Here is a 24,810-nt window from a genome sequence, read left to right as displayed (position 1 = left end):
AGGCCAACGCAAGGGCCATCTCAGCCATATTCATTCCAGGAGTGGATCACTGGGAAGTGGACTTCCTCAGCAGAACCGACCTCCATCCGCGAGAATGGGGCCTACATCCCCAGGTGTTTCAACAGTTAATTCACTGGTGGGGCTGTCCACATATCTGATGGCTTCTCGTCTCAACAAGAAGCTAGACCGTTACTGTTTCAGAATGAGGGATCCACTGGCTATAGCAGTGGACATGCTGACGACACCTTGGACGTACCAGTTTGTGTACCTGTTCCCTCCTCTACCACTAATCCTAAGGGTTCTAAAAAGACTAAGAAGGGAAAGCGTTCAAGCAATTCTAATTGCCTGGGATTGGCCTCAACGGGCGTGGTACTCGGACCTCCTAACCATGGCTCTGGTGTATCCCTGGCCTCTACCTCTCCAAAAGGATCTTCTTCAACAAGGTCAGTTCGTCTATCCAGACTTACATCGGCTACGTTTGATGGCTTGGAAATTGAGAGGGAGATTCTAGCAAGGAAATGTCTCCCGTGGAATTTAGAATTGCCCGTTTTCTACTTTTCCTGCAAGCGGGAGTGGATATGGGCCTACGTTTAGGCTCCATCAAAGTCCAGATTTCAGCGCTCTCCATTTTCTTCCAGAAAAAACTTGCCATGTTGCCGGAAGTACAAACTTTCCTAAAAGGATGTGCTGTGCTTCCACCTCCCTATCTGTGGAGAGGAAATGCTCACCACTGGTACAGCCGATCTGGCCTGGACCAAAGAACTTGCGGCTGTGTCCTTTTGGGATTGCGGGAGTAGCGGTCTATGTGTGATTCAGAGGGAGGGAGGGCGGGCGCAGCTCGAGAAGCGAGGCTTAGCCATATATTGCATAGGGAGGTTCTCCTGTTGAAATTGCTGCTTACCTCCATATCAGTTGGTCTGTCATGGACCAGCAGGAGATGGTAAGCATCCGTGTAGCGGGCAGGTGCAACAGCCTCCGGGATTACACCTGCAGGAGTAGCTGGAGACAGCGTCTCAGTTTTCGCTGTATCAGTTGGTCCGTCCCGGACCAGCAGGAGATGGCAGGTATCCGTGTAGCAGGCAAAAGCAGCAGCCTCCGGGATTACACCTGTAGGAGTGGCTGGAAACAGCATCTCGGTTCTCTGGAGATGAAGGGAACAGATGTACTGGTAGCAGTTCTCTGGTTGCCGGAAATATTCGTGGATGTGCTGAACGGCTGGCAGGCAATAAAAAGGGGTCCTTAACGCGTTTCTCCGTTACCCAAACACTGTTTCATCAGAAGGAAGGAAGCACAGCGCATGCTCTGAGGGCACACTCTGGAGAGACTCTCATCGTATGCACCTTTTGAGTGCTTTTGCTTACAATTGGGAACATTCAATTAGTCCATCCACTGGTTGCTTACAATCTTAGTTATTAATACAAGAGTATCATTCTCATTGTGGAATCTTTAGCTGGTTCTGTGTGCTGCTAATTACGTGCTACTGTGCAGAGATAATTTTAAATTGTGTTTTAAATCATGTTTGTTACATTTTAGAAGTACAATATATGTATTAATAAATTGCCTTGGGCAAATTTAATCTTATATAAACGCTCCCTTTGAATATTATTTTCCTTTTTTAATATGTCTAAGTATTGCAGAATACTTAGTTGGGAGCTGCCGTACTAATATCCAGTTATACATAGGGGAATTGGCTTTGATATTAATCAGTTATTATAGAGTGCCTGAATATAATAATTATAGGATTTTTATAATTGTTAATTGGTATTTCCTAAAAGTAGTTCTTCATATGCAACCGCCCTTTGTGCCTCCCACGGCTCCGTGGGATCTCAATGTGGTTATGTCCTTTCTTCAATCGGACTGGTTTGAACCCTTACATAGGGTTGAGTTGAAATTTCTCACCTGGAAGACGGTGATGTTACTAGCATTGGCATCTGCCAGACGTGTCTCTGAATTGGAGGCCTTATCCTGTAAGAGCCCTTACTTGATTTTTCATTAAAACAGGGTGGAACTCGGGACCCGTCCTCAGTTTTTGCCAAAAGTGGTTTCAGCTTTTCATGTCAATCAACCCATTGTGGTTCCGGTGTTGTCTGACGCTTCCATTGGGCCAGAGTCCTTGGATGTAGTGAGGGCTCTGAAGAGTTATGTCAAGAGGACGGCTCATCAACGGAAATCTGATTCACCATTTGTCCTTTATGATGCCACCAAGATTGGTCGTCCGGCTTCTAAGCAATCAATTGCTCGTTGGCTCCGGTTGACCATTCAACAGGCCTATAATTCGGCGGTTCTGCCTTTGACCGACTTCTATTCAGGCACACTCGATGAGGTCTGCGAGCTCTTCTTGGGTGGCTGCCCAGGGTGTCTCGGCCTTACAGATATGCCGAGCTACTACTTGGTCTGGTTTGAACACTTTTGTTAAGTTCTATCGGTTCGACACCTTGGCCAAGGATGACCTTCAGTTTGGTCAGACGGGTTTACAGAGGTCTCAGCCCTCTCCCACCCGTTTGGGAGCTTTGGGACTTCCCCGTGGTACTAAAGTACAGATCCCCAGTATCCACTAGGACATAAGAAAAAATAGGAATTTAATACCTACCGGTAATTCCTTTTCTCCTAGTCCGTAGTGGATACTGGGCGGCCGCCTCAGTGATTCGATTCCTGCTTACCTGAGTAAGTATTTGATTGCCCCGCCGTTGCGGTCCCTTTATGTTGTTGGGATACTTTGCTATCTTGGTTAGGTTTGTGTTGCTATCCTCTGTTCTGGTTAGCGCCCTCCTAAATTTATTTATTTTTTCCTCCGGCAGGGTCCACAGGTTACCAACAGGATAACATTAGGATATGATCAAGCGACAGCGGATTTGCACCAATCGGTCAAAGCTTTTCGGCCTCCCAGCATGCAACGGGCCCGTCCACATATCCCCGCCTCCTGGGCTCAGACAAATCAGTTTTTTGTTTGGTGCGGCAGGAGCCGGACCATGGTCAATGAGCTGCTGGTTTTTAGCAGCCATAAGCTTTCTTATTTTATTTATATAGTCTTACTATTTTTTTTGAGTGATCTTTCTAAAAAGCGTCTTAGAAAGAGTTGCTCCAACAACTCTCCGCTGGGCCGTAATAACGCTTACCTACGAGTACAGTGCTGTTTCGGCAGGCGTCTGTGTCTGATATACTAGCAGGTCCAGCAGACGTTACCAGGCTGTGGCTGGAGCATCGGGAGAAGGTAAGGCATCGGTTCCACTTAGAGGGGGAATACGGACACAGCCCCCCCCCCCCCCCGGTTCAAGACCAGTTTCCTCCGAGTCTCCCTCCATGAACTGTTTTCCCGCTACCGTCTGAGACGCTGTGTACTAAAGGACCCAGTCACAACATAGGCAGCTGTGTGACTGGTGCATCAGTGTTCACTTGGGTGTCTGTGTTCACTATATGTTCACGGAGCAGCGGTGTACACTAATAGCGTCTGGATCCACTCAGCGTTCGCAGACGTATTGATCGATGCTGGAAGCGGGGTAAGTCTCCCTGTATCCCACTCTACTGAGTGTGTATGTATGTGTGTGTATATAAATATATATATATATATATATATATACACACACAGCACTAAGTCTCTATCTACCTTTTTGAGTAGGAATAGTTGGATAAGTGCATATGAGTCTGCTAATATTACTGTGGTTTCTTTTGCTATGCGTCTGAATACGGTTAAAACTTTTATAAAGTAATGCAGTAATATGTTTCTCCTCCATACTTGTAATGTATCTGTAGTTGATTATGTGCTCATATTGCTTAATATACTAATGTATAACATGTGACTGACTGTTAGTGTGATTGCTGACTTTACTATAATTCTGACAGTTTTTGTTTCTATCTATTCCGATCCTCAATGTTGGTGTATAGCAAGGTAGGGTCAGAATGTATGTCACTTTAACGAGTCTTAAATTGATTACAGTCACAAACTGTGTAGTACACTGTGTAAGTGTTGATTATTTATCAGGTCTAAGAGCGGCAAAGGTGAGGAAGATGCACTTACAGCAACACCAACACTCATATCGTGTTTGTCTTGTAAATCTGGGTTAACCTCTTAGGATCTGGTTCAGGATGGTTTTTGTGCAAATTGTTTTAGCTTTCACCAAGGTCTCTTGAATAGTACAAGGCAGATACAGGTGCAAGTTGATCCCGCTTGGGCTATGTTTGCGCAAACATTATCCAGTATAGCTGAGCGGATAATTCCAACTTCTGTACCAGGAATAGGTTACACTATTAACCCTTACATGCAGCTTCCCACCTGCGGTTTATCACTTCCAGCAGCAGCTTCTCAAAAGAAACAGAAACATTAGAAAGGAAAGGATTGTCTTTGTTGGCGCACTTGTAAGAGAGAGGTAAGTATAATTAAAATTTAACTTTTATTATCATACAATTAAAAATGCCTGATGGTGTGTTTTTGCCCTGACGAAGCTTGTGTGAAACGTGCACGTGGGCGTTTCAGAGCGGCGGTAGCACGCCAGCTCACTCACCATGGCCCTCATTCCGAGTTGTTCGCTCGGTAAATTTTTTCGCATCGCAGCGATTTTCCGCTTAGTGCGCATGCGCAATGTTCGCACTGCGACTGCGCCAAGTAAATCTGCTATGAAGTTAGGTATTTTACGCACGGCTTTTTCTTCGTTCTGGTGATCGTAATGTGATTGACAGGAAGTGGGTGTTTCTGGGCGGAAACGGCCCGTTTTATGGGAGTGTGTGAAAAAACGCTACTGTTTCTGGGAAAAACACGGGAGTGGCTGGAGAAACGGAGGAGTGTCTGGGCGAACGCTGGGTGTGTTTGTGACGTCAAACCAGGAACGACAAGCACTGAACTGATCGCAGATGCCGAGTAAGGTTGAAGTTACTCAGAAACTGCTAAGACTTGTGTAATCGCAATATTGCGAATATTTTGTTCGCAATTTTACTATGCTAATATTCACTCCCAGTAGGCGGCGGCTTAGCGTGTGCAATGCTGCTAAAAACAGCTTGCGAGCGAACAACTTGGAATGACCCCCCATGTGTCTATATTAATATCGATTACTAATATGTGTGTGCAACAATTTATTTAATCTAAGAGATTCACAATACTGAGTGTACTACATGGAGTGTGACTGAAAGCTAGGGTTGTAAAACTGGATCAATACATGCTGAATCAAATTATATATGGCACCATCCATTTAACAGCGGTACTCCCTTGCTTGGCTGAATTATAAAAATATGTTACTGAGATTCATCTAGGTATAATTTGGAAAGTCCGCACACTATACATAGATACAGTGAACAATTTATACTTAATCAATAAGAGTCTAAACGCTAGAGCTGTACTTTAGATAAGCAAATGCAAGTATATCCAGCAGCATTGCATTAATATAATACACAGACTCATTCTATGGCAGTTTAAAGCAGCACTAGTACGCCGGGTCATTTATTATGTGGCAATACTGATATGACACATCAATAAGATATATGGATATGCGTGTATAATATTTTATCTAAACCATTTCTGATAAGGTCACATGAAGACACGCTGCAGCATCAGATCAGTATAATACACAGACTTATCTTGCGGCATCTCAGAGTGATGCTAGTACGCCAGCTCACTCAAACATGTGTTAAATGTGAGTATATCAGCACATGGGCCCAACTCTTTAACTTAAGAGATTCATAATACTCCGTGCACTACATGAAGCACGTTTGAGAGACGGGGTCGCAGGCATGATAAGTGTTTACCGAATTAATACATGGTAACATCTGCTTAATAGTGGGACTCCTATATTAAACTAAAGAGAGAGATGAATCTATGACATACCAATCTGTACATGTTCGATTGAACAGAATTATTGCAATATATAGGCTCATCTTGATATTAATTGGTGAAGCCTGTATGCAATATAAGTATGCACACCCTGTAGTACTATACCAGTACATTATATGGATTTACCCTGACACTTGCCTGTAGCAATTTATGTAATAATAAATGGATACAGTGTATAACCTCTGTCTGCGTAATGGAAAATCTGTAACTACAGTTGCAATTGGTGCAAATTGATACAGTGTATAACCTGTGTCTGCTAAATGGAAAATCTGGAACTACTGTTGTAACTGTTATAATCTCTGGATTAGCAACAGAACAGTTGCTTTGGAAAAGAGCCAACAGATTATTAAAGCCACATTATATGAAAGAGGATATTAATAACCATAAGTGGCATCTTAATGGCAGCAATTTAACATCTGATCAGAGATATTTAATACAGTGAGCGGACAGAGGGAATAGTCCGTGTGTGCTTAATATATGAAGAGTATTCAACTCTAACCAAGCTACATGATATAAGGACAGTAAAATTACACTGTACCATTTGTGGGATTGGGAATACTCATATTATGTGAATTAATGAATACCATAGCCAATAATTTACAATACGCCTCAACCATAAGCTACGATTGCTTTGATAAAAAGTGGGGCATCACTAGGCTTATTGTATTCTAATATATCCCACATAGTATGGTCAGGCAAACTTTAGGGTATACCGATCACTAGATACTGTTATATATCCGCTGGCAATTTGAACAGATATTGTCAGGCCATTTATGGGATATTTTAGTGAATAAAGGTACAATTCCAACAATATACTCAAAGTTGGTTTCAATCTCTGCACACATATATAGGCAATACAAATAAAGACATACAAGTGTATTTGATATTTATTTTATTATATGTATCGTTTGTAATTTTTGTCTTGTAATTTTTCACACCATCAGGCATTTTTAATTGTATGATAATAAAAGTTAAATTTTAATTATACTTACCTCTCTCTTACAAGTGTGCCAACAAAGAGACAATACTTTCCTTTCTAATGTTTCTCTTCAACTTTTTTGTCTATGGCAGCACCCCCAAAATAGCATAGTGAATTAATCTCTAATACTTAAATTGGGGAACCTTACTATTTATTTGAAATATCATTTATCTAATAAGAGTCTAGTGCAGAGGATTTCCATCTCCCCTTTTCCTTAATCTACTGTCTCAAAAGAAACAGGCTGAAAAACCAGTGGTAAGTAAATCTACATCTTCACAGTCTACACATGTTTCAGATGAGGATTCATCGGAGGATGAAGGCTCATTAAGCTCTGGTTCTGCATACGAAGAGGAGGAGATAGGCCTCAGATCAGTGGACATAGCTGAGTTAATTAAGGCAATGAAAGCCATTCTATCCTTATAAGAATCAGCAGAGCCTGTGTTAAAAATCCAAGGCACCTGTGTTTAAACGTCACAAAACAGTTGACTGAGTTTCCTGGGTCAGATCAGTTGACTGAAGTCATGGAAGAGGCTTGGGCTACGCCCAGTAAGAAGTTTAGAATTCCTAAGAAATGGAATTCCAATTATCCTCTTCCAGCTGGGGATTGTTTAAAGAGGGAGGTGGTCCCCAAAGTAGATGTTATTCGATTAGTGCGAAAATCTACATTACCTCTGCCTTCAACATCATTAAATGATGTCACGTATTGGAGAGTGGATGGGGTTTTTTTTAAATAATTTTTCCCTGTCTTGGGCAGTCATAAGACCAGCCATGGCTTCAGCTTAGATGGCAAAAGCAGTGGCTGTCTGGGCTGATGCATTGGAAGGAGATCTTTCAATGGCATCTAGAGAGCAAAAATCCCAAATGGCACATAAAACAGGCTGCGATGTTTTTGGAAGAAGCAGCTTTGGATGTGGGTACAATTGCCTCCAGGGCATCAGCTTCAACAGTAGCCACTTGCAGAGCAGTTTGGCTATGTACATGGAAAGCTGATACAGAATCTAAAAAAGGTTTTGGAGTCATTACCTTTTTCTGGAGATATTCTTTTTGGTAAAGAAGTAGACTCCAAGAAAGTAAAGATTCCTTCCACATACAAATTCAAACCTAAAGTTCCAGCTTTTCGGCCCTTTCGGTTTCAAGGAAAAGCTAAAAGGAAAAGTGATGGCAAACAGCCCCAATACAACAAGTCTTGTAAGACTAAAAAGCATTGGGCTAACAGAGGACCGGTTGGTAAAACAGAAAATAAGCCATCAGCCTGATGGTGTGGTCCTCCACCTGGGGGATTCCAGGGTGAGGGGCCGACTTCAGTTTGCTCAGATTTGGCAGCAGTCTACAACAGATGCCTGGTGCAGGATGCGGTTAATCTCGGTTATGCATTTGCCTTTAAGAAACACCCTCCTCAAAGGTTTTTTTTTTGTACCAGCCTGTCTCGGGTAGAGACAAAGGCCAGGGCTTTGCAAGAGGCAGTCCAGAAATTGCTTCAGTCAGGGGTAATCGTTCCAATTCCTCCTGCACAACAAGGACAGGGTTTTTACTCCCACCTGTTTCTAGTTCAGAAGCAAAATGGGTCATTCCGGCCCATATTCAATCTCAAAGTGCTGAACAAGTACATTTGGGTACCTCTGTTTCACATGGAGACTTTACGTTCCATCATTTTGCCCATGGAGCCATAGGATTATATGGTATCCCTGGATATACAGGATGCTTACCTACATGTTCCTATAGCACTGTCCCATCAGTGCTATCTCAGGTTTGCTATCCTCCAACAGCATTTCAGTTCCAGGTCCTACCTTTTGGGTTAGCCACATTCCCCAGAGTATTTACCAATATTATGGTGGTAATGGCAGCTTATCTCCGCCAGCAGGGGATAAGAATTTTTCCATACCTTGACGATCTTTTAATCCTGGCACAGTCTCAGAAATTGCTCCTGTGCCATCTGCAACAGACAATGACGTGTCTGCAGAAGCACGGGTGGCTCATAAATTGGGCAAAATAGTCTCTGGTTCCTCTGGATTTTCTCAGTTGACACGTCATTCAGGCAAGCAAATGGGCTCTACACCCGGAGGTCTTCCAGACTCTAGTCGACAAGTGGGGGTTGCCAGAGATAGATCTCATGGCCTCCTGTCAGAACAACAAAGTTCTCGCATACAATTCAAGAACAAAAGATCCCAGAGCGATCTTTGTGGATGCCCAGTCGGTGAGATGGGACTTTCATCTGGCCTATGTGTTACCTCCAATCACCTTTTTACCCAGGGTGGTGAGAAAGATAAAGCAAGGAAAGGGTGCCGTGATACTAATAGCTACGGCTTGGCACAGAAGACATTGGTACACAGATCTGCAGAGAATGTCGATGGATGCTCCATTCCTGCTCCCTCAACGTCCAGATTTACTGACGCAGGGTCCTTGTGATCACAGACATCTGGATTGACTGTCTTTGACGGCGTGGCTTATGAGACCTCTATCCTGAAGTGAAAAGGATTCTCACAAAAGGTAGTTCAAACAATGCTCAGAGCAAGGAAACCTTCCTCCACTAGAATTTATCACCAAATATGGCAAAACTATATAAATTGGTGCAGTGAACGGAAAATGGACCCTAGGTCTTACAGAGTTTCCAGGGTCTTAGCATTCCTTCAGGCAGGAATGGATAAAGGTTTGAAGGTGGCTTCCTTGAGAGTGCAAGTGTCAGCATTGACTCTATGGTTCCATCAGAAAGACAGATTCTCTCTTCATTCTCTACGGATTTCACAAGAGCGGATAGCCTGCTGATAAGCAGACACTAGCGAGGTGGCTTCGGATGACTGTTTCAGAAGCATATTCTCACGCTGATCTCTCTGTTCCGGCTAATGTCTCTGCTCACTCTACTCGTAAGGTAGTTCCATCATGGGCAGCACAACGTGGTGCTTCAGCAGAACTGATATGTAAGGCAACCACATGGTCTTCCATTAACACATTCGTTAGACATTATGCCTTGGATACCTTTGCCTCTCAGGACGCTGAATTCTGGTGAAGGATTCTCCTGACCAATCAGGAGCGTCCCTACCACCAAATTGCTTTGGGAAATCCCAATGTTATCCTGTGGATAACCTGTGGACCCTGCCGGAGAAATATACGTTATGGTAAGAACTTACCATTGATAACGGTATTTCTTCTAAATCCGCTGTCGCTTCATCATAAACATAGTAACATAGTATTCAAGGTTGAAAAGAGGCAAAATGTCCATCGTGTTCAACCTGTTTATTGTATTAAGTTGAGTTTTTTTAATGTACCTGCTGAAGAATGTTTTATGACTAGTTAACAACAACAACAACAAATCACGTTACACCCGGATTAACAACTTCAATATTGTTGTAACCTTGGATATCCTTTTCAATCAGAAATTCGTCCAATCCCCTTTTAAATGCATTTACAGTGTCCACCATTACCACCTTCCCTGGCAAGGAATTCCAAATCCTTATTGCCCTAACAGTGAAGAACCCTTTCCTCCGTAGCGTGCGGAATTTTCTCTCCTCCAGCATCAGCGAGTGCCCGCATGTCCTAAACAGCGTTTTTTTAATAAATAATTCCTCTGATAACTCTTTGTAGTGCCCTTTACATATTTGAAGACATTAATAATGTCTCCTCTTAGACGCCTCTATTCCAGTGGATACATGTTCAACCTAGTAAGCCTTTCCTCGTAATCCAGTCCCTCAAGCCCATCAATCAATTCAGTATCTCGCCTTGGAACCCTCTCGAGTTCACCAATATCTTTTTTTTTTTTTTTTTTTTTTTATACTGTGGTGCCCAAAACTGAACACAATATTTCAGGTGCGGACGTAGTAGAAGAACCCCTTATACTATCTAGTACTGGTGCCCCTTTCACCTTAAAGCACACGGTACGATCCGAAAATCACATTATAGCACACGGTACCAGCCGAAATTCACAATATAGCACACGGTATGAGCTGAAATTCACATTATAGCACACGGTACGAGCCGAAATTCACATTATAGCACACTGAATAAGCCAAAAACAGGATTTTAATACCTACCGGTAAATCCTTTTCTCCTAGTCCGTAGAGAGGATGCTGGGGTCCACTTCAGTACCATGGGGTATAGACGGTTCCGCAGGAGCCATGGGCACTTTAAGACTTTTCAAGGGTGTGAACTGGCTCCTCCCTCTATGCCCCTCCTCCAGACCTCCGTATAGGAACTGTGTCTAGGGAGACTGACATATCGAGGAAAGGATTTACTTTTAAATTAATGGTGAGATTCATACCAGCTCACACCTCAACCATGCCGCACAACATGGCATTCAACACAACACATGCCAACGGGCATGGGCAACTTTTGCAGCAACATGCCGAAAATAACCGTAACACAACACTTGTGGAACTACAAACTAATACCTGCAGGTAAAGTACGCACTGGGTCGGGCGCCCAGCATCCTCTACGGACTAGGAGAAAAGGATTTACCGGTAGGTATTAAAATCCTGTTTTCTCATACGTCCTAGAGGATGCTGGGGTCCACTTCAGTACCATAGGGTTATACCAAAGCTCCAGTACGGGCGAGAGAGTGCGGATGACCCTGCAGCACCGATTGACCAAACTTGAGGTCCTCATTGGCCAAGGTGTCAACCTTGTAAAACTTTGCAAACGTGTTTGCCCCTGACCAAGTAGCTGCTCGACAAAGTTGTAATGCTGAGACCCCCCTGGCTGCCGCCCAGGATGAGCCCACCTTTCTAGTAGAATGGGCATTTACCGACTTCGGTATCTGCAATCCTGCCGTGGAATGAGCATGCTGTATCGACCCTCTGATCCAGCGCGCAATGGTCTGCTTAGAAGCAGGACACCCAATCTTGTTGGGAGCATACAGGATAAACAAAGCCTCAGTTTTCCGTATCCTAGCTGTTCTTGCGCCATAAATCTTCAAAGCTCTAACCACATCAAGAGACTTAGACGCAGATAAGGTGTCAGTAGCCACTGGCACCACAATAGGCTGGTTTATATGAAAAGACGGAACCACCTTCAGAAGAAATTGTTGGCGAGTTCTCAACTCCACTCTATCTTCATGGAACATCAGGTAAGGACTCTTGTGAGACAAGGCCCCCAACTCAGACACCCGCCTTGCGGATGCCAAGGCCAAGAGCATCACCACTTTCCAAGTGAGAAACTTCAATTCTGTCTCCTGCAGATGTTCAAACCAATCTGATTGAAGGAACTGCAACACCACATTAAGGTCCCATGGTGCCACCGGAGGCACAAATGGAGGTTGGATGTGCAGCACCCCTTTCACGAACATCTGAACTTCTGGAAAGGAGGCCAATTATTTTTTAAAGAAAACTGACAAGGCAGAAATCTGAACCTTGATTAAACCCAATCTTAGGCCCGCAGCCACACCTGCCTGCAGAAAAATTGAGAAAACGTCCCAACTGAAACTCTTCCGTAGGAGCCTTCCTGGAGTCACACCAGACACATATTTTCTCCAAATACGGTGGTAATGTTTAGACGTTACTCCTTTCCTGGCCTGAACAAGAGTGGGAATGACTTCCTTGGGAATCTCCTTTCAGGCTAGGATCCGGTGCTCAACAGCCATGCCGTCAAACGTAGCCGCGGTAAGTCTTGATACACGCACGGCCCCTGCTGCAGCAGGTCCTCGCGAGGAGGAAGAAGCCGAGGATCTTCCATGAGCAACTTCTGAAGATCTGGATACCAAGCCTGGGGCAATGAGGATTGCTCAAACCCTTGTTCTTCTTATTATTTTGAGAACTTTTGGTATTAGTGGAAGAGGAGGGAAGACATATACCGACCGAAACACCCACTGGGTCATCAGTGCATCCACTGCTACTGCTTGAGGGTCTCTCGACCTGGAACAATATCTCTGAAGCTTCTTGTTGAGACAATATGCCATCATGTCTACTTGAGGAACTCCCCAAAGACTTGTCACCTCTGCGAAGAATTCTTAGTGGAGGCCCCACTCTCCTGGATGGAGATCATGTCTGCTGAGGAAGTCTGCTTCCCAGTTGTCCACTCCCGGAATAAACATTGCAGACAAAGCTCTTGCATGTCTTTTTGCCCAGAGGAGGATCTTTGTAACCTCTGCCATTGCCGCTCTGCTTTTCGTTCTGCCTTGACTGTTTATGTACGCGACTGCTGTTACATTGTCCGACTGGACCTGCATTGGCTGATCTTGTAGAAGATGCACCGCTAGTAGAAGGCCGTTGTAAATGGCTCTCAATTCCAGAACGTTTATGTGAAGACAGGATTCCTGACTTGACCATTTTCCTTGGAAAAACTTTCCCTGTGTGACTGCTCCCCAGCCTCGGAGACTTGCATCCGTGGTTACTAGGACCCAGTCCTGAATCCCGAACCTGCGTCCCTCTATTAGGTGAGAACTGTGCAGCCACCACAGGAGTGAAATCCTGGCTTTGGAGGACAGGATTATCCTCTGGTGCATGTGTAGGTGGGATCCGGACCACTTGTCCAACAGATTCCAGTGGAATACTCTGGCATGGAATCTGCCAAACTGTATGGCCTCGTAGGCCGCTACCATCTTCCCCAACAACCGAATGCATTGCTGTATCGACACTCTCATCGGTTTCAAAACTTGTTTGACCATTTTCTGGATCTCCAGAGCTTTTTCTACTGGAAGAAATACCCTCTGAACTTCTGTGTCGTGTATCATCCCCAGAAAAGACAATCTTGTCGTCTGTTTCAACTGCAACTTTGGAAAATTCAAAATCCGACCATGTTGTTGGAGCACTGACAGGGAGAGTGCAATGTTCTGCACCAACCGTTCCTTGGATCTCGCTTTTATCAGGAGACCGTCCAGGTAAGGAATTATATTGACTCCTTGTTGTCGAAGGAGGACCATCATCTCTGCCATCACCTTGGTAAACACCCTCGTTGCCGTGGAGAGTCCGAACGGCAACGTCTGGAACTGGTAATGGCAATTCTGTAATTGCGAACCTCAGTTAAGCCTGATGTGGAGGATAAATGGGAACATGTAAGTAAGCATCTTTTATGTCCACCGACACCATGACATCTCCTTCCTCCAGACTGAAAATCACTGCCCTCAGAGATTCCATCTTGAACTTGAACCTTTTCAGGTAGAGATTCAGAGATTTTAGGTTTAGAATTGGTCTGACCGAGCCGTCCGGCTTCGGAACTACGAAGAGGCTTGAATAAAAACCTCCTGCCTGCTGTGACAAGGGTACCAGGACAATGACTTGATCCTGACATAATTTCTGAATTGCAGCCTTTACTACTTCTTCTCTGTCTGGAAGAGAAGCTGGTATGGTCGATTTAAAAAATCGGCATGGGGGGACGTCTTGAAACTCCAGCTTGTATCCATGGGACACTATTTGCAAAACCCATGGGTCCAGGACAGATTGAGCCCAGATCTGACTGAAAAGTTTAAGACGTGCTCGCACCCGCGGACTCCCGCAAGGGAGCCCCAGCGTCATGCTACAGATTTGGCAGAAGCAGGGGTGGACTTCTGCTCCTGCGATCCGGGAGACGCTGCAGACTTATATTCCTTGTCCTCTCCCTCTACCTGCAAAGAAGGGGGAACCTTTGGCCTTTTTGTATTTGTTGGGCCGAAAGGACTGCATCTGAGAGTGATGTGTCTCTTTCGCCGGTGCAGGAGCATAAGGCAAGAATGTCGACTTACCTGCGGTAGCCGCAGAGACTAACGCATCCAGCCCATCTCCAAACAAGGCCTCACCTTTATACGTGAGAGCCTCCATATTTCTTTTGGACTCTGGAATCCACAACGCCCTCCGAGCCGAGACTGCCATGGTAGCGGCTTTTGAACCTAAAAGCCCAATATCCTTCATGGCTTCTAAAAAGGAAAGTGAGAACTGGCGCTATATGTTTCTCCAATAATAATAAATGACTGTGGATCAATTTCAATGGAATAACATAAAATTTATTATCTATACATCACATGCTAAAAAGTCAGAAGTATAAAATTAGAATGTAAACATGAAGTTAAGGGCATAAATGGAGCTGAGAATGGGTTAATAATGGCTGCTTAAAGTGTCCACCGAGGTTCCCTGACTGAAAACAGTATGCAAAGTTCCCTGGGGGAATGAAATTGAATACAGCTGGTGTTACCCGTGACGACGGAGACTTCCAGAGGTTTGAAAATTGCCAGCAAGCAGGCTGTGCCGTTTGTGCAGGAACTGGGTCTCTCCAATCGGTGCTGTATAGATGAAGTCCCTCAGGGTTTCAATAGCAGATTTTTAAAGTCCATATCTGGATCAGTTTTGAAAAGGGGACACTTGTAGTAGTAGTAGTAGTAGTAGTAGTAGTAGTCGTAGTAGCAGCTTTAACACTTAATGCGTTTCCCTAGGCTCTGTCACCTAGCTTCATCAGAAGTACAGCTCAATCTGAGTTTTGGGATCTATTTAAACCCCATTTGATGACCTGATGCCCAGCAGGTGTGATGTAAAAACTATTCAATCATCCACAGTAATGCTAAAAACAAGAAATCTCTCTAATCTATATGCTTGTACTGAATATAGAGGTCAATAGCAGGCAGACCTATAGTAAAATAATAATAACTTAATATATAAACAGTAAACACAATAGAGAATGTATCTGAAATCGGAAATCAAGGGGGTCAGAGGTCAGTGTGGTCACATGACTCTCCCCCTGAGCATTGAAAACATCATCCTCCATCAGATATAATAATTTGTTACACCACAGGGATTAGCCTGCGGGACTCCGTGGAGCATTGTGCGCTCCTTCCGGGTCACGTGACAGCGGGATTACGTCATCACGCACCACGCTGGTATGCGTCCAGGTCGCCTAGCAACTAGGGCGCTCCTGTAAACTAATTTTATTGGATGCCGCCTGTCACGTGACCCGGAAGGAGCGCACAATGCTCCACGGAGTCCCGCAGGCTAATCCCTCTCCCCTACCAGAGCGGGGATATTTCGGTTTGTAATGTAGGCTGCGGGGTCACTTTACTTTACTCCCGGAAACCGGGGGGGGGGGGGGGGGGGGGGGGGGGGAGGATGATGTTTTCAATGCTCAGGGGGAGAGTCATGTGACCACACTGACCTCTGACCCCCTTGATTTCCGATTTCAGATACATTCTCTTGTGTTTACTGTTTATATATTAAGTTATTATTATTTTACTATAGGTCTGCCTCCTATTGACCTCTATATTCAGTACAAGCATATAGATTAGAGAGATTTCTTGTTTTTAGCATTACTGTGGATGATTGAATAGTTTTTACATCACACCTGCTGGGCATCAGGTCATCAAATGGGGTTTCAATAGATCCCAAAACTCAGATTGAGCTGTACTTCTGATGAAGCTAGGTGACCGAGCCTAGGGAAACGCGTTAAGTGTTAAAGCTGCTACTACTACAAGTGTCCCCTTTTCAAAACGGATCCAGATATGGACTTTAAAAATCTGCTATTGGAACCCTTAGGGACTTCATCTATACAGCACCGATTGGAGAGACCCAGTTCCTGCACAAACGGCACAGCCTGCTTGCTGGCAATTTTCAAACCTCTGGAAGTCTCCGTCGTCACAGGTAACACCAGCTGTATTCAATTTCATTCCCCCAGGGAACTTTGCATACTGTTTTCTGTCCGGGATCCTCGGTGGACACTTTAAGCAGCCATTATTAACCCATTCTCAGCTCCATTTATGCCCTTAACTTCATGTTTACATTCTAATTTTATACTTCTGACTTTTTAGCATGTGATGTATAGATAATAAATTTTATGTTATTCCATTGAAATTGATCCACAGTCATTTATTATTATTGGAGAAACATATAGCGCCAGTTCTCACTTTCCTTTTTAAACGTTTTCTAGGGACTGACAATCCCTACTGGCAGCTCTGACAGTGCGTCTGGGTTACTTTTCTTCTTCATGGCTTCTAGCTTGTATGCAGCAGCTTCTTTGATATGACCTAACTTTAAGAGTATCTCGTCTCTATCGTGTCAATTTCAGATGACAAGTTATCTGACCATTTTTCGATAGCACTACTCACCCACGTGCAAGCAATGGTGGGCCTGAGCAGTGTACCATTGGCCACATAAATAGATTTTAACGTAGTCTCCAACTTGCGGTCTGCCGGCTCCTTTAGTGAAGCCGTCACAGGTGCAGGGAGAATCACCTTTGTCGTTACCTGTGACAGGGCACTGCTTAAAACTGGGGGTGACTTCCACCTTTCCTGTCCTCTGCCGGGAAAGGATAAGCAACCTGAATCCTTTTCGGAATCTGACATTTCTTTTCAGGGTTTGCCCAAATTCCCTCAAATAGAGTATTTAGCTCGTGAGAAGGAGGGAAAGTTACATTAATTTTCTTTTCTTTATAAAAATAGGGTCTGGGACTCCAGGTCGACAACAAAAAGGTCGACACACCTTAGGTCGACATGGACAAAAGGTCGACATGGACAAAAGGTCGACAGGAACAAAGTCGACATGGAAAAAGGTCGATATGAGTTTTTTTTATGTTTTTTTGGTGTCGTTTTCTTCGTAGTGTGACCGGGAACCCCAATTAGTGCACCGCGTCCCCTCGCATGGCTCGCTTCGCTCGTCATGCTTCGGGCATGGTGCCTTCGCTCCGCTTCGCTCGGCACAGATTACCGTTCCAATCGTAGTCCACATGGATCGAAGTATGAAAAAGTTCCAAAAAAGAAAAAAATTGTGAAAAACTCATGTCGACCTTTTTCCATGTCGACCTTTTTCCATGTCGACCTTTTTCCATGTCGACCTTTTTCCATGTCGACCTTTTTCCATGTCGACCTTTTTCCATGTCGACCTTTTTCCATGTCGACCTTTTTCCATGTCGACCTTTTTCCATGTCGACCTTTTTCCATGTCGACCTTTTTCCATGTCGACCTTTTTCCATGTCGACCTTGCTCCATGTCGACCTTTTGTCCATGTCGACCTTTTGTCCATGTCGACCAAAGGTGTGTTGACCAATTGGCGTCGACCTAAGGTGTGTCGACCTTTTTGTTGTCGACCTGGAGTCCGGATACCATAAAAATAAGCCTTCTCCTGAGGTACAGGAGGGGCTTCCGTAACTTCCAAAACCTCCCGTATAGCAACAATCATGTATTGAATGTTTTTTGCCAATTATTTAGGATCTATTCCCCTGGAATCACTAGTGTCTACACAGGAATCAGAGTCTGTGTCGGTATACGTTTGTACTATTTGTGCAAATGGTCTTTTATGTGACCCAGAGGGGTCGCCTGCGGATGAAAAAGCAGAACCACTAAAAATCACATCTTCCACTGATTTTCTCCAGCTGCATGAGACTCAGACTTATCTAATCTCTTACTGATATGATTCACACTATCGTGTAATTCTTTCACCCATTCAGGCTCATGGTGTGCCGGCAGTGCCACCACATTACAACTCTGTGTCCATAAAATGGCTCCCTCAGGGGAAGAGCTCCCTGCCTCAGACATGTCACACACGTGCACAACCACACCACAGACACTTCGGGACTTATAGGGGACAGACCCACAGTAAAGTCTGTCAGAAGGACACAGGATTTGCCAGTTCACAACCCAGCGCCAGCAATAAAATGTCTGTGAAACACAATGCCCACAGACCTGTAGCACTATTATAATGATAATGTATACACAATGTATGGCACCAAATTTCACTGTGCCCCCCTGTTTTGGAGGAGGACCAGCGTTCTTCTCTGCAGCCTGGAAGGAGAGAAAATGGCGCTGAGCAGTGTGCTGGCTGACTGAGGAGGAAGCCCTGCCCCCGTAATGGTGCGTTTCCCCTCAGACTTTTTACTACTAATATTTATACTGGCGGAGGTAGGACTGTGCCTCAGCATCTTATACCCCTTATCTGCCAGTTTTACTAGGTTTCATGCTGCCCAGCCCCCCACGCCCTGCACCCTGCAGTGCCTGTGTGTGATGGGTACCATGGCGCACAGCGTTCCCGCCCGCTGCACGGTACCTTTTAGCCGTTACGATGCCTGAAGATCCTTCTCTTCTTACACTCTCCTGTCTTCTGACTTCTGGCTCTGTAAGGGGGGTAACAGCGGGCTGTGGGAGTGAGCACATAGCCGCAGCTAGCGTACAGTACCCTTCAGGAGCTAATGGTGTCCTGTCAGCCAGAAGCAGCGCCATGAAACTATTCAGGAAGTTGGTTCCTACTTCTGCCCCCTAAGTCCCGCGAAGCAGGGAGACTGTTGCCAGCAGTCCTCCCTGAAAATAAAAACATAAGTCTTTCAGAGAAACTCAGTAGAGCTCCCCTGGAGTGCATCCAGTCTGCCTGGGCACATTTTCTAAACTGAGGTCTGGAGGAGGGGCATAGAGGGAGGAGCCAGTTCACACCCTTGAAAAGTCTTAAAGTGCCCATGGCTCCTGCGGAACAGTCTATACCCCATGGTACTGAAGGGGACCCCAGCATCCTCTAGGACGCATGAGAAATTCACATTATAGCACACTGAAAGAGCCAAAATTAACATTATAGCACACAGAATGAGCCGAAATTCACATTATAGCACACGGCATGATCCACAATTCACATTACGCCACACGGCATGATCCACAATTCACATTACGACACACGGTATGATCCACAATTCACATTATGACACATGGTATGATCCACAATTATGGGAGAGGGAGAGTGACAGCAGGGACAGTGACAGGGAGAGTGACAGCAGTGACGGGGAGAATGAGACCCCTACCTATCCCCTATTGATTATAGGCACATTGCCCCAGGGACAGGTTGGAGTGACCTGGGCCTTGCGCCCAGATCACCCTTAATCACCTGAGGGGGGCACTTATTAACTGGGCCTAGCGCTCCGTAACTGCGCACAGGCCCGAGGCCTGACTTCACCCACGGGCCTAGCACCTGCCTAACATGGGGCCAGTTGGGTGACCTGGGCCTAATGCCCATGGTCACCTTATTTACCTAAAGGGCCATGCTGAACTAGGGCCTTATGATCTCTACATGGGGACAGGTCTAATGCCTGAATTAACCCCACGGCCTAGTGCCCGCCTACTGCACCACAGGACTGTAGCCTGAATGTGCCCCAGAGGCTATTGTTCGAACCCTGATGGTCTAGGGAGTGTGGGGGGGGGGGGGGGTGACAGGTGCCCTCACCGAGGGCCTACCTGTCCTGGTGGGAGAGGCACCAGAGGGGAGCTTCGTTAGATCTTTTTCTTTCCACCCCTAGTGGCCTCTCCGGTCCTCAGCTTCTGTCTTCTGCCACTGGCCAGCGACACCGCCTCTTCTGCCGCTGGCCTGTCCTGGCCAGCGGAGCCAACTTTTCTGTCTTCTGCCGCAGGACATCTTCCTCCTGGAACGCGTCTTCTTCCACCAGAGCTCTTCGCCGCTCTTCCGCGTGGCCTCCTCTCTTCTCCTCGTCCCAGCGGCATCTGACGTCCGATGCCGGGGGTAGGGCCTATGACGCGGCGAGCGCTGATTAGCTCGCCACGGACACCTGTGATTGGCCGCCGATCCGTGAGCCGCGATTGGCTCACAAATGGCGCTAATTTTTAAATGCCTCCGCCGCTGGAGCCTCATCAGCGCTGGGATCAGACACTTGATCCCAGCGCTGTCCGCCACCACGTTCTGCCGGTCCACCAGCGCATGCATGCTGCTGCTGCTAGAAAAAAAAATAAAAAAAATTCCGGGTCTGTGGAGAAGTGGCGGTATGCCATAACGCTGCATACCGCCCCACTTCGACCACTGTGTGTGTATATATGTATATGTGTGTATGTATGTGTGTGTGTGTGTGTGTGTGTGTGTGTATATATATATATATATATATATATATATATATATATATATATATAATGGGTGGTCTTCAGTATGCCGACTGACTGGATCCCCGCGCACAGTATACCGGCACCGGCATACCGACACTTATTCTCCCTCGTGGGGGTCCACGACCCCCCTGGAGGGAGAATAAACGCGCCACTGTGCCCGTAGCGTGGCGAGCGCAGCGAGCCCGCAAGGGGCTCATTTGCGTTCACCACACTGTCGGTAAGCTGGCGGTCGGGCTCCCGGCGCCAGTATGCTGGTCGCCGGGAGCTCGACCGCCGGCATACCATAGTGAATATATATATGTGTGTGTGTGTGTGTGTGTGTGTGTGTGTGTGTGTGATATACACACAAACAGATAGTTCAGCACTCACCAAAGCAAGCTCACTTATTTTCACAACATAAATAAATAATACCGCATCTTATGCAGGTCCTACACTATCAGAGTCTCAAAAATTAAAACCTAGCAACTGTATCACACATAATATAACTGCAAATATGCCCACTTGGTTTAATGTGTATCTGCCATATACTCCATGGCTTTTAAAGGTTCACTAGTCACCTGACACTGGCTGATAAATTACTAAAGAACAGCTGACCCGGGTTTAAGATAATTGGGCTTGCATAGGGGTGCATGAACAAAGCTTGTGGCCACAGTTAATATGAGTTAACTAAAAGATTAACCCTACAATATACCAACAAATATAAAACCACAGCACTCACCACCACAGAAGCGGGGCGCAGTGTCTGCACTCACCACTCATAGGGTGAAGTGCATGTAGCCCATGGCCACCTACTTAAAAATATACAAACAGAAAGTTCAGCACTCACTAAAAGCAAGCTCGTATTCTCGTAGAATAGCTAAAAGATGCACTGATTGAAGAAATGAGTGATTGTGGCGATACGATATGGGAATCCAAGATAGAGTTATTCAGAGTAGGGCCAAGGGCGGTATCCTATTAGCAGCGGGAAAGTACCGCCCTTGGCCTTACTCTGAATAACTCTATCTTGGATTCCCATATCGTATCGCCACAATCACTCATTTCTGCAATCAGTGCATCTTTTAGCTATTCTAGTCAATTAGATACAGTGTCACTTTTTTTTTTTTTATAAAGGACATAAATTGGCGCGACATCTGACTAATTGGTACTTTCCCGCTGCTAATAGGATCGCTGGGGGGAGATCTTATTAGCCCAGATGCCGGCACTTATCAGGGATTTTGCTTCGGTTGCCTCAGCCGCGATATGGGGCGGGGGCCTTTTCCCCGAACCTATGTGTTCTCATCCAATTACGAGTCCAATTTCGGCCGATCAAACTATCCTCTAATAATTGGATACCGCGATAATGACCATCGGTCATACATTGCGATATTCAGCCGTTTTGATCGAGTGAAAATGCATTAGGGCTAATAGGATACCGCCCTCGGTCACTAAGCCTAGCTGACACAATAGAGGATCATGTTTTTTTCTTCTTTTTTTATTCAGATATTGCTATCAATGTAACAGTGCAGTACCAAAGTATTATAAGCCTAATGATTATCTGCTTTCCTAACTTCAGTATTCTCTATCTTGCAGCATGCACACGCCCTGGAGTTGTTAGAAGATAAGCTGGTGGTTGGGGCCAGAGCACTGGATGTTGGCTCTGGGAGTGGATACCTCACTGCCTGTTTTGCCAGAATGGTCAGCCTGACATTTAACAAATAATGTTTCACAATTTATATGGTGTCCTTAACTGGAAACAAAGAGCTCATACTGTAATCAACTATTAGTAATTTCTACTGACAACCACAACTAGTGTGACTAATTTCCGTTACAGGAGTACTTTTTGTTGCCGTGAAAGTAAACTCTGCTTCCAATTACTTATTTATTGTACAGCATTCAAAGAATGATAACTTTACACATTAACCCTATATTTGTGGGTAAAATGTTTTATTTATAATAAATTAAATTTCACTGGCAGCATAGAATCTATCTATATGTGTATATGGCATTGGGTATGCGCGACCGACGGTCAGGAGGCTGCTGGTCAGCATACCGATGCCGGTATCCTGGCAGGGGAATGCCAGCAGGGGTACGAGCGCAACAAGCCCCTTGCGGGCTCGGTGGCTCACTGCGCTCGCCACAGGTTCTATTACCACTCTGTGGGTGTCGTGGACACCCACAAGTGGGAATAGTTCCTGCTGGTCGGCATGCTGACTATCGGGATTGCGAGCGAGCAGGATTTAAGGGCCGTTATTGTGACCGCCGGTCACATAACTGCAACCCCTGTATATGTTGCTTTGTATATAGAACGTAATAATCGCAACAGTAAACTAGTATTCAGAGTGACAAAGTCTTAAATAGATTGCTGTTTGCAGGTAGGCCTCACTGGAAAGGTTATTGGCATAGAGCATATCGATCAACTTGTCCATGAAGCTACACAGAACGTCCTGCGAGATGATCCAACATTACTAAGATCTAGACTAATTAAATTTGTCGGTAAGTTAATTGTTCTTCTGGATTTTTACCCAGAGACATCCACTAATTTTCCCAAGATCATACAGCTAACTTTATAATCCCTAATGAAATTATATTTAGTTCAGCAGTATAATTGTTGGTTTAAGAAGAATTGTCACAGAATGCTGCAATATTTTTCTTTGCATCAGCTAATTGACCTGGAGTCTTTAGCAGAGTAATAGAAAAAAACAATTCTCTGTCATCCACTAGGGGACACTGGAGATCAGACAGATGGGGTGTGAAGAATGGAGACTGGAGGTGGCACAATATATGCAAATTAAATGAAGTGCACAGCTGGCTCTTCCCCCTTCACGCTCCTCTCCAGTTTTGAAAATTGTGCTACGGAGGAAGAATTTCTCATGCGTCCTCACTGTCAATTCTTCACTACTGGTCTTCCCCAGTGCCCTCAGAAAGCAAGGGCATTGAAAGCGGCTATTCAAAAGTTGATCCTTTCAGAGGTAATCGTTTCAGTGCCAATACCGCAATGAGGAGCGAGATTTTATTCCAATCTTTTTGTGGTACCCAAACCAGATGGTTCGGGCAGACCCATTCTAAACTTGAAGGTCTTAAACCAGTTTATAACCTGTTACCGCTTCAAGATGAAATCAATACAATCTGTCATAGCAGGGTTGGAACAAGAGGAATTCATGGTGTCCATGGATATAAAGTACGCATATCTGCATGTTCTAATTTGGACGCCGCATCAAGCGTATCTGAGGTTTGCGATCGGGAAAGACCACTCTCCGTTCAGAGCTCTGCCGTTCGGTCTCTCCTCTGCACCAAGTATTTTCACAAAGATCATTGTGGTCATGGTGGCAAGGTTAAGATCTATGCGTGTAACGGTAATACCGTAACTGGACGATCTTTTGATCAAAGCCCCGTCTCCGGAGATATTGATCACGCATGTAAGATTGACTCATCACGTCCTAACTCATCGCGGTTGGATGATAAACTTCCAGAAATTCAACTTAATTCCATCCCAAAGGCTCCAATTCTTGGTTCTGATTCAGGACACGATTCAACTCAAGGTCTTTCTACCAGAGGACAAGATTCAGGACATCAGACATATGGTTCAAGTATTGCAGAATCAGAGTTTCTCTCCATCTTTGCATTCGTCTTCTGGGGAAGATGGTGGCATCTATCGAAGCAATTCAGTTCGGCAGACTTCATTCAAGAACATTCCAGATAGATTTCATCTCACAAGGGGCAGGCAGGCATCTTTTTCTTCACAAGATGATCCGCCTGTCGTCTCAGACCAGAATTTCATTGACGTGGTGGTTAATTCACATGAACCTGGCGATGGGGAAACGGTTCAGTGTCTGGGACTGGATCATCCTTGCAAAGGATGCCAGTCTCAGAGGTTGGGGTGCGGTACTGGACAATCACGAGTTCCAGGGAAGGTGGTTCCGGTACAAAAGCAGTCTCTCAATAAATGTGCTAGAGCTTCGAGCCATCTACAATGCACTGAGTCAAGCAGAGAGCCTAGTAAGACATCACCATGTGAGAATTCAATCAGACAATGTCACAGCGGCGGCTTATATAAACCACCAGGGAGGGACAAGGAGTCAAATGGCCCTAACGGAAGCAACAAAGCTCCTGTCCTGGGCAGAGGATTGTAGCATCATTCTCTCAGCAGTCTTCATTCCCGGAGTAGACAAGTGGGAAGCGGATTACCTCAGTCGTCAAGACATGCATCCAGGAGAGTGGATTCTACACCCCCAGGTCTTCAACACGATAGTAAGAATGTGGGGGTTACCACAAGTGGATCTAATGGCC

At 45.2% G+C, this 24,810-nt stretch overlaps 1 protein-coding gene across 2 annotated transcripts in view; it reads left to right on the top strand.

The window, feature by feature from the left end:
• The window catches only part of LOC134980825 (protein-L-isoaspartate(D-aspartate) O-methyltransferase-like), a 337,346-nt gene that overhangs the window by 291,475 nt on the left and 21,061 nt on the right, over positions 1-24,810 (top strand). For both annotated transcript variants that reach the window (XM_063947799.1, XM_063947800.1), the window contains 2 exons: positions 22,114-22,218; positions 22,896-23,016. In XM_063947799.1, coding sequence (XP_063803869.1) covers positions 22,114-22,218; positions 22,896-23,016 — 226 coding nt within the window. The remainder of the gene's footprint in view (positions 1-22,113; positions 22,219-22,895; positions 23,017-24,810) is intronic.

This window comes from Pseudophryne corroboree, chromosome 12 (assembly GCF_028390025.1).
Source record: "Pseudophryne corroboree isolate aPseCor3 chromosome 12, aPseCor3.hap2, whole genome shotgun sequence".
Taxonomy (NCBI): Eukaryota; Metazoa; Chordata; class Amphibia; order Anura; family Myobatrachidae; genus Pseudophryne; species Pseudophryne corroboree.
The sequence above is the reverse complement of the archived record's forward strand: the minus strand, read 5'-3'. Positions and strand labels throughout refer to the sequence as shown.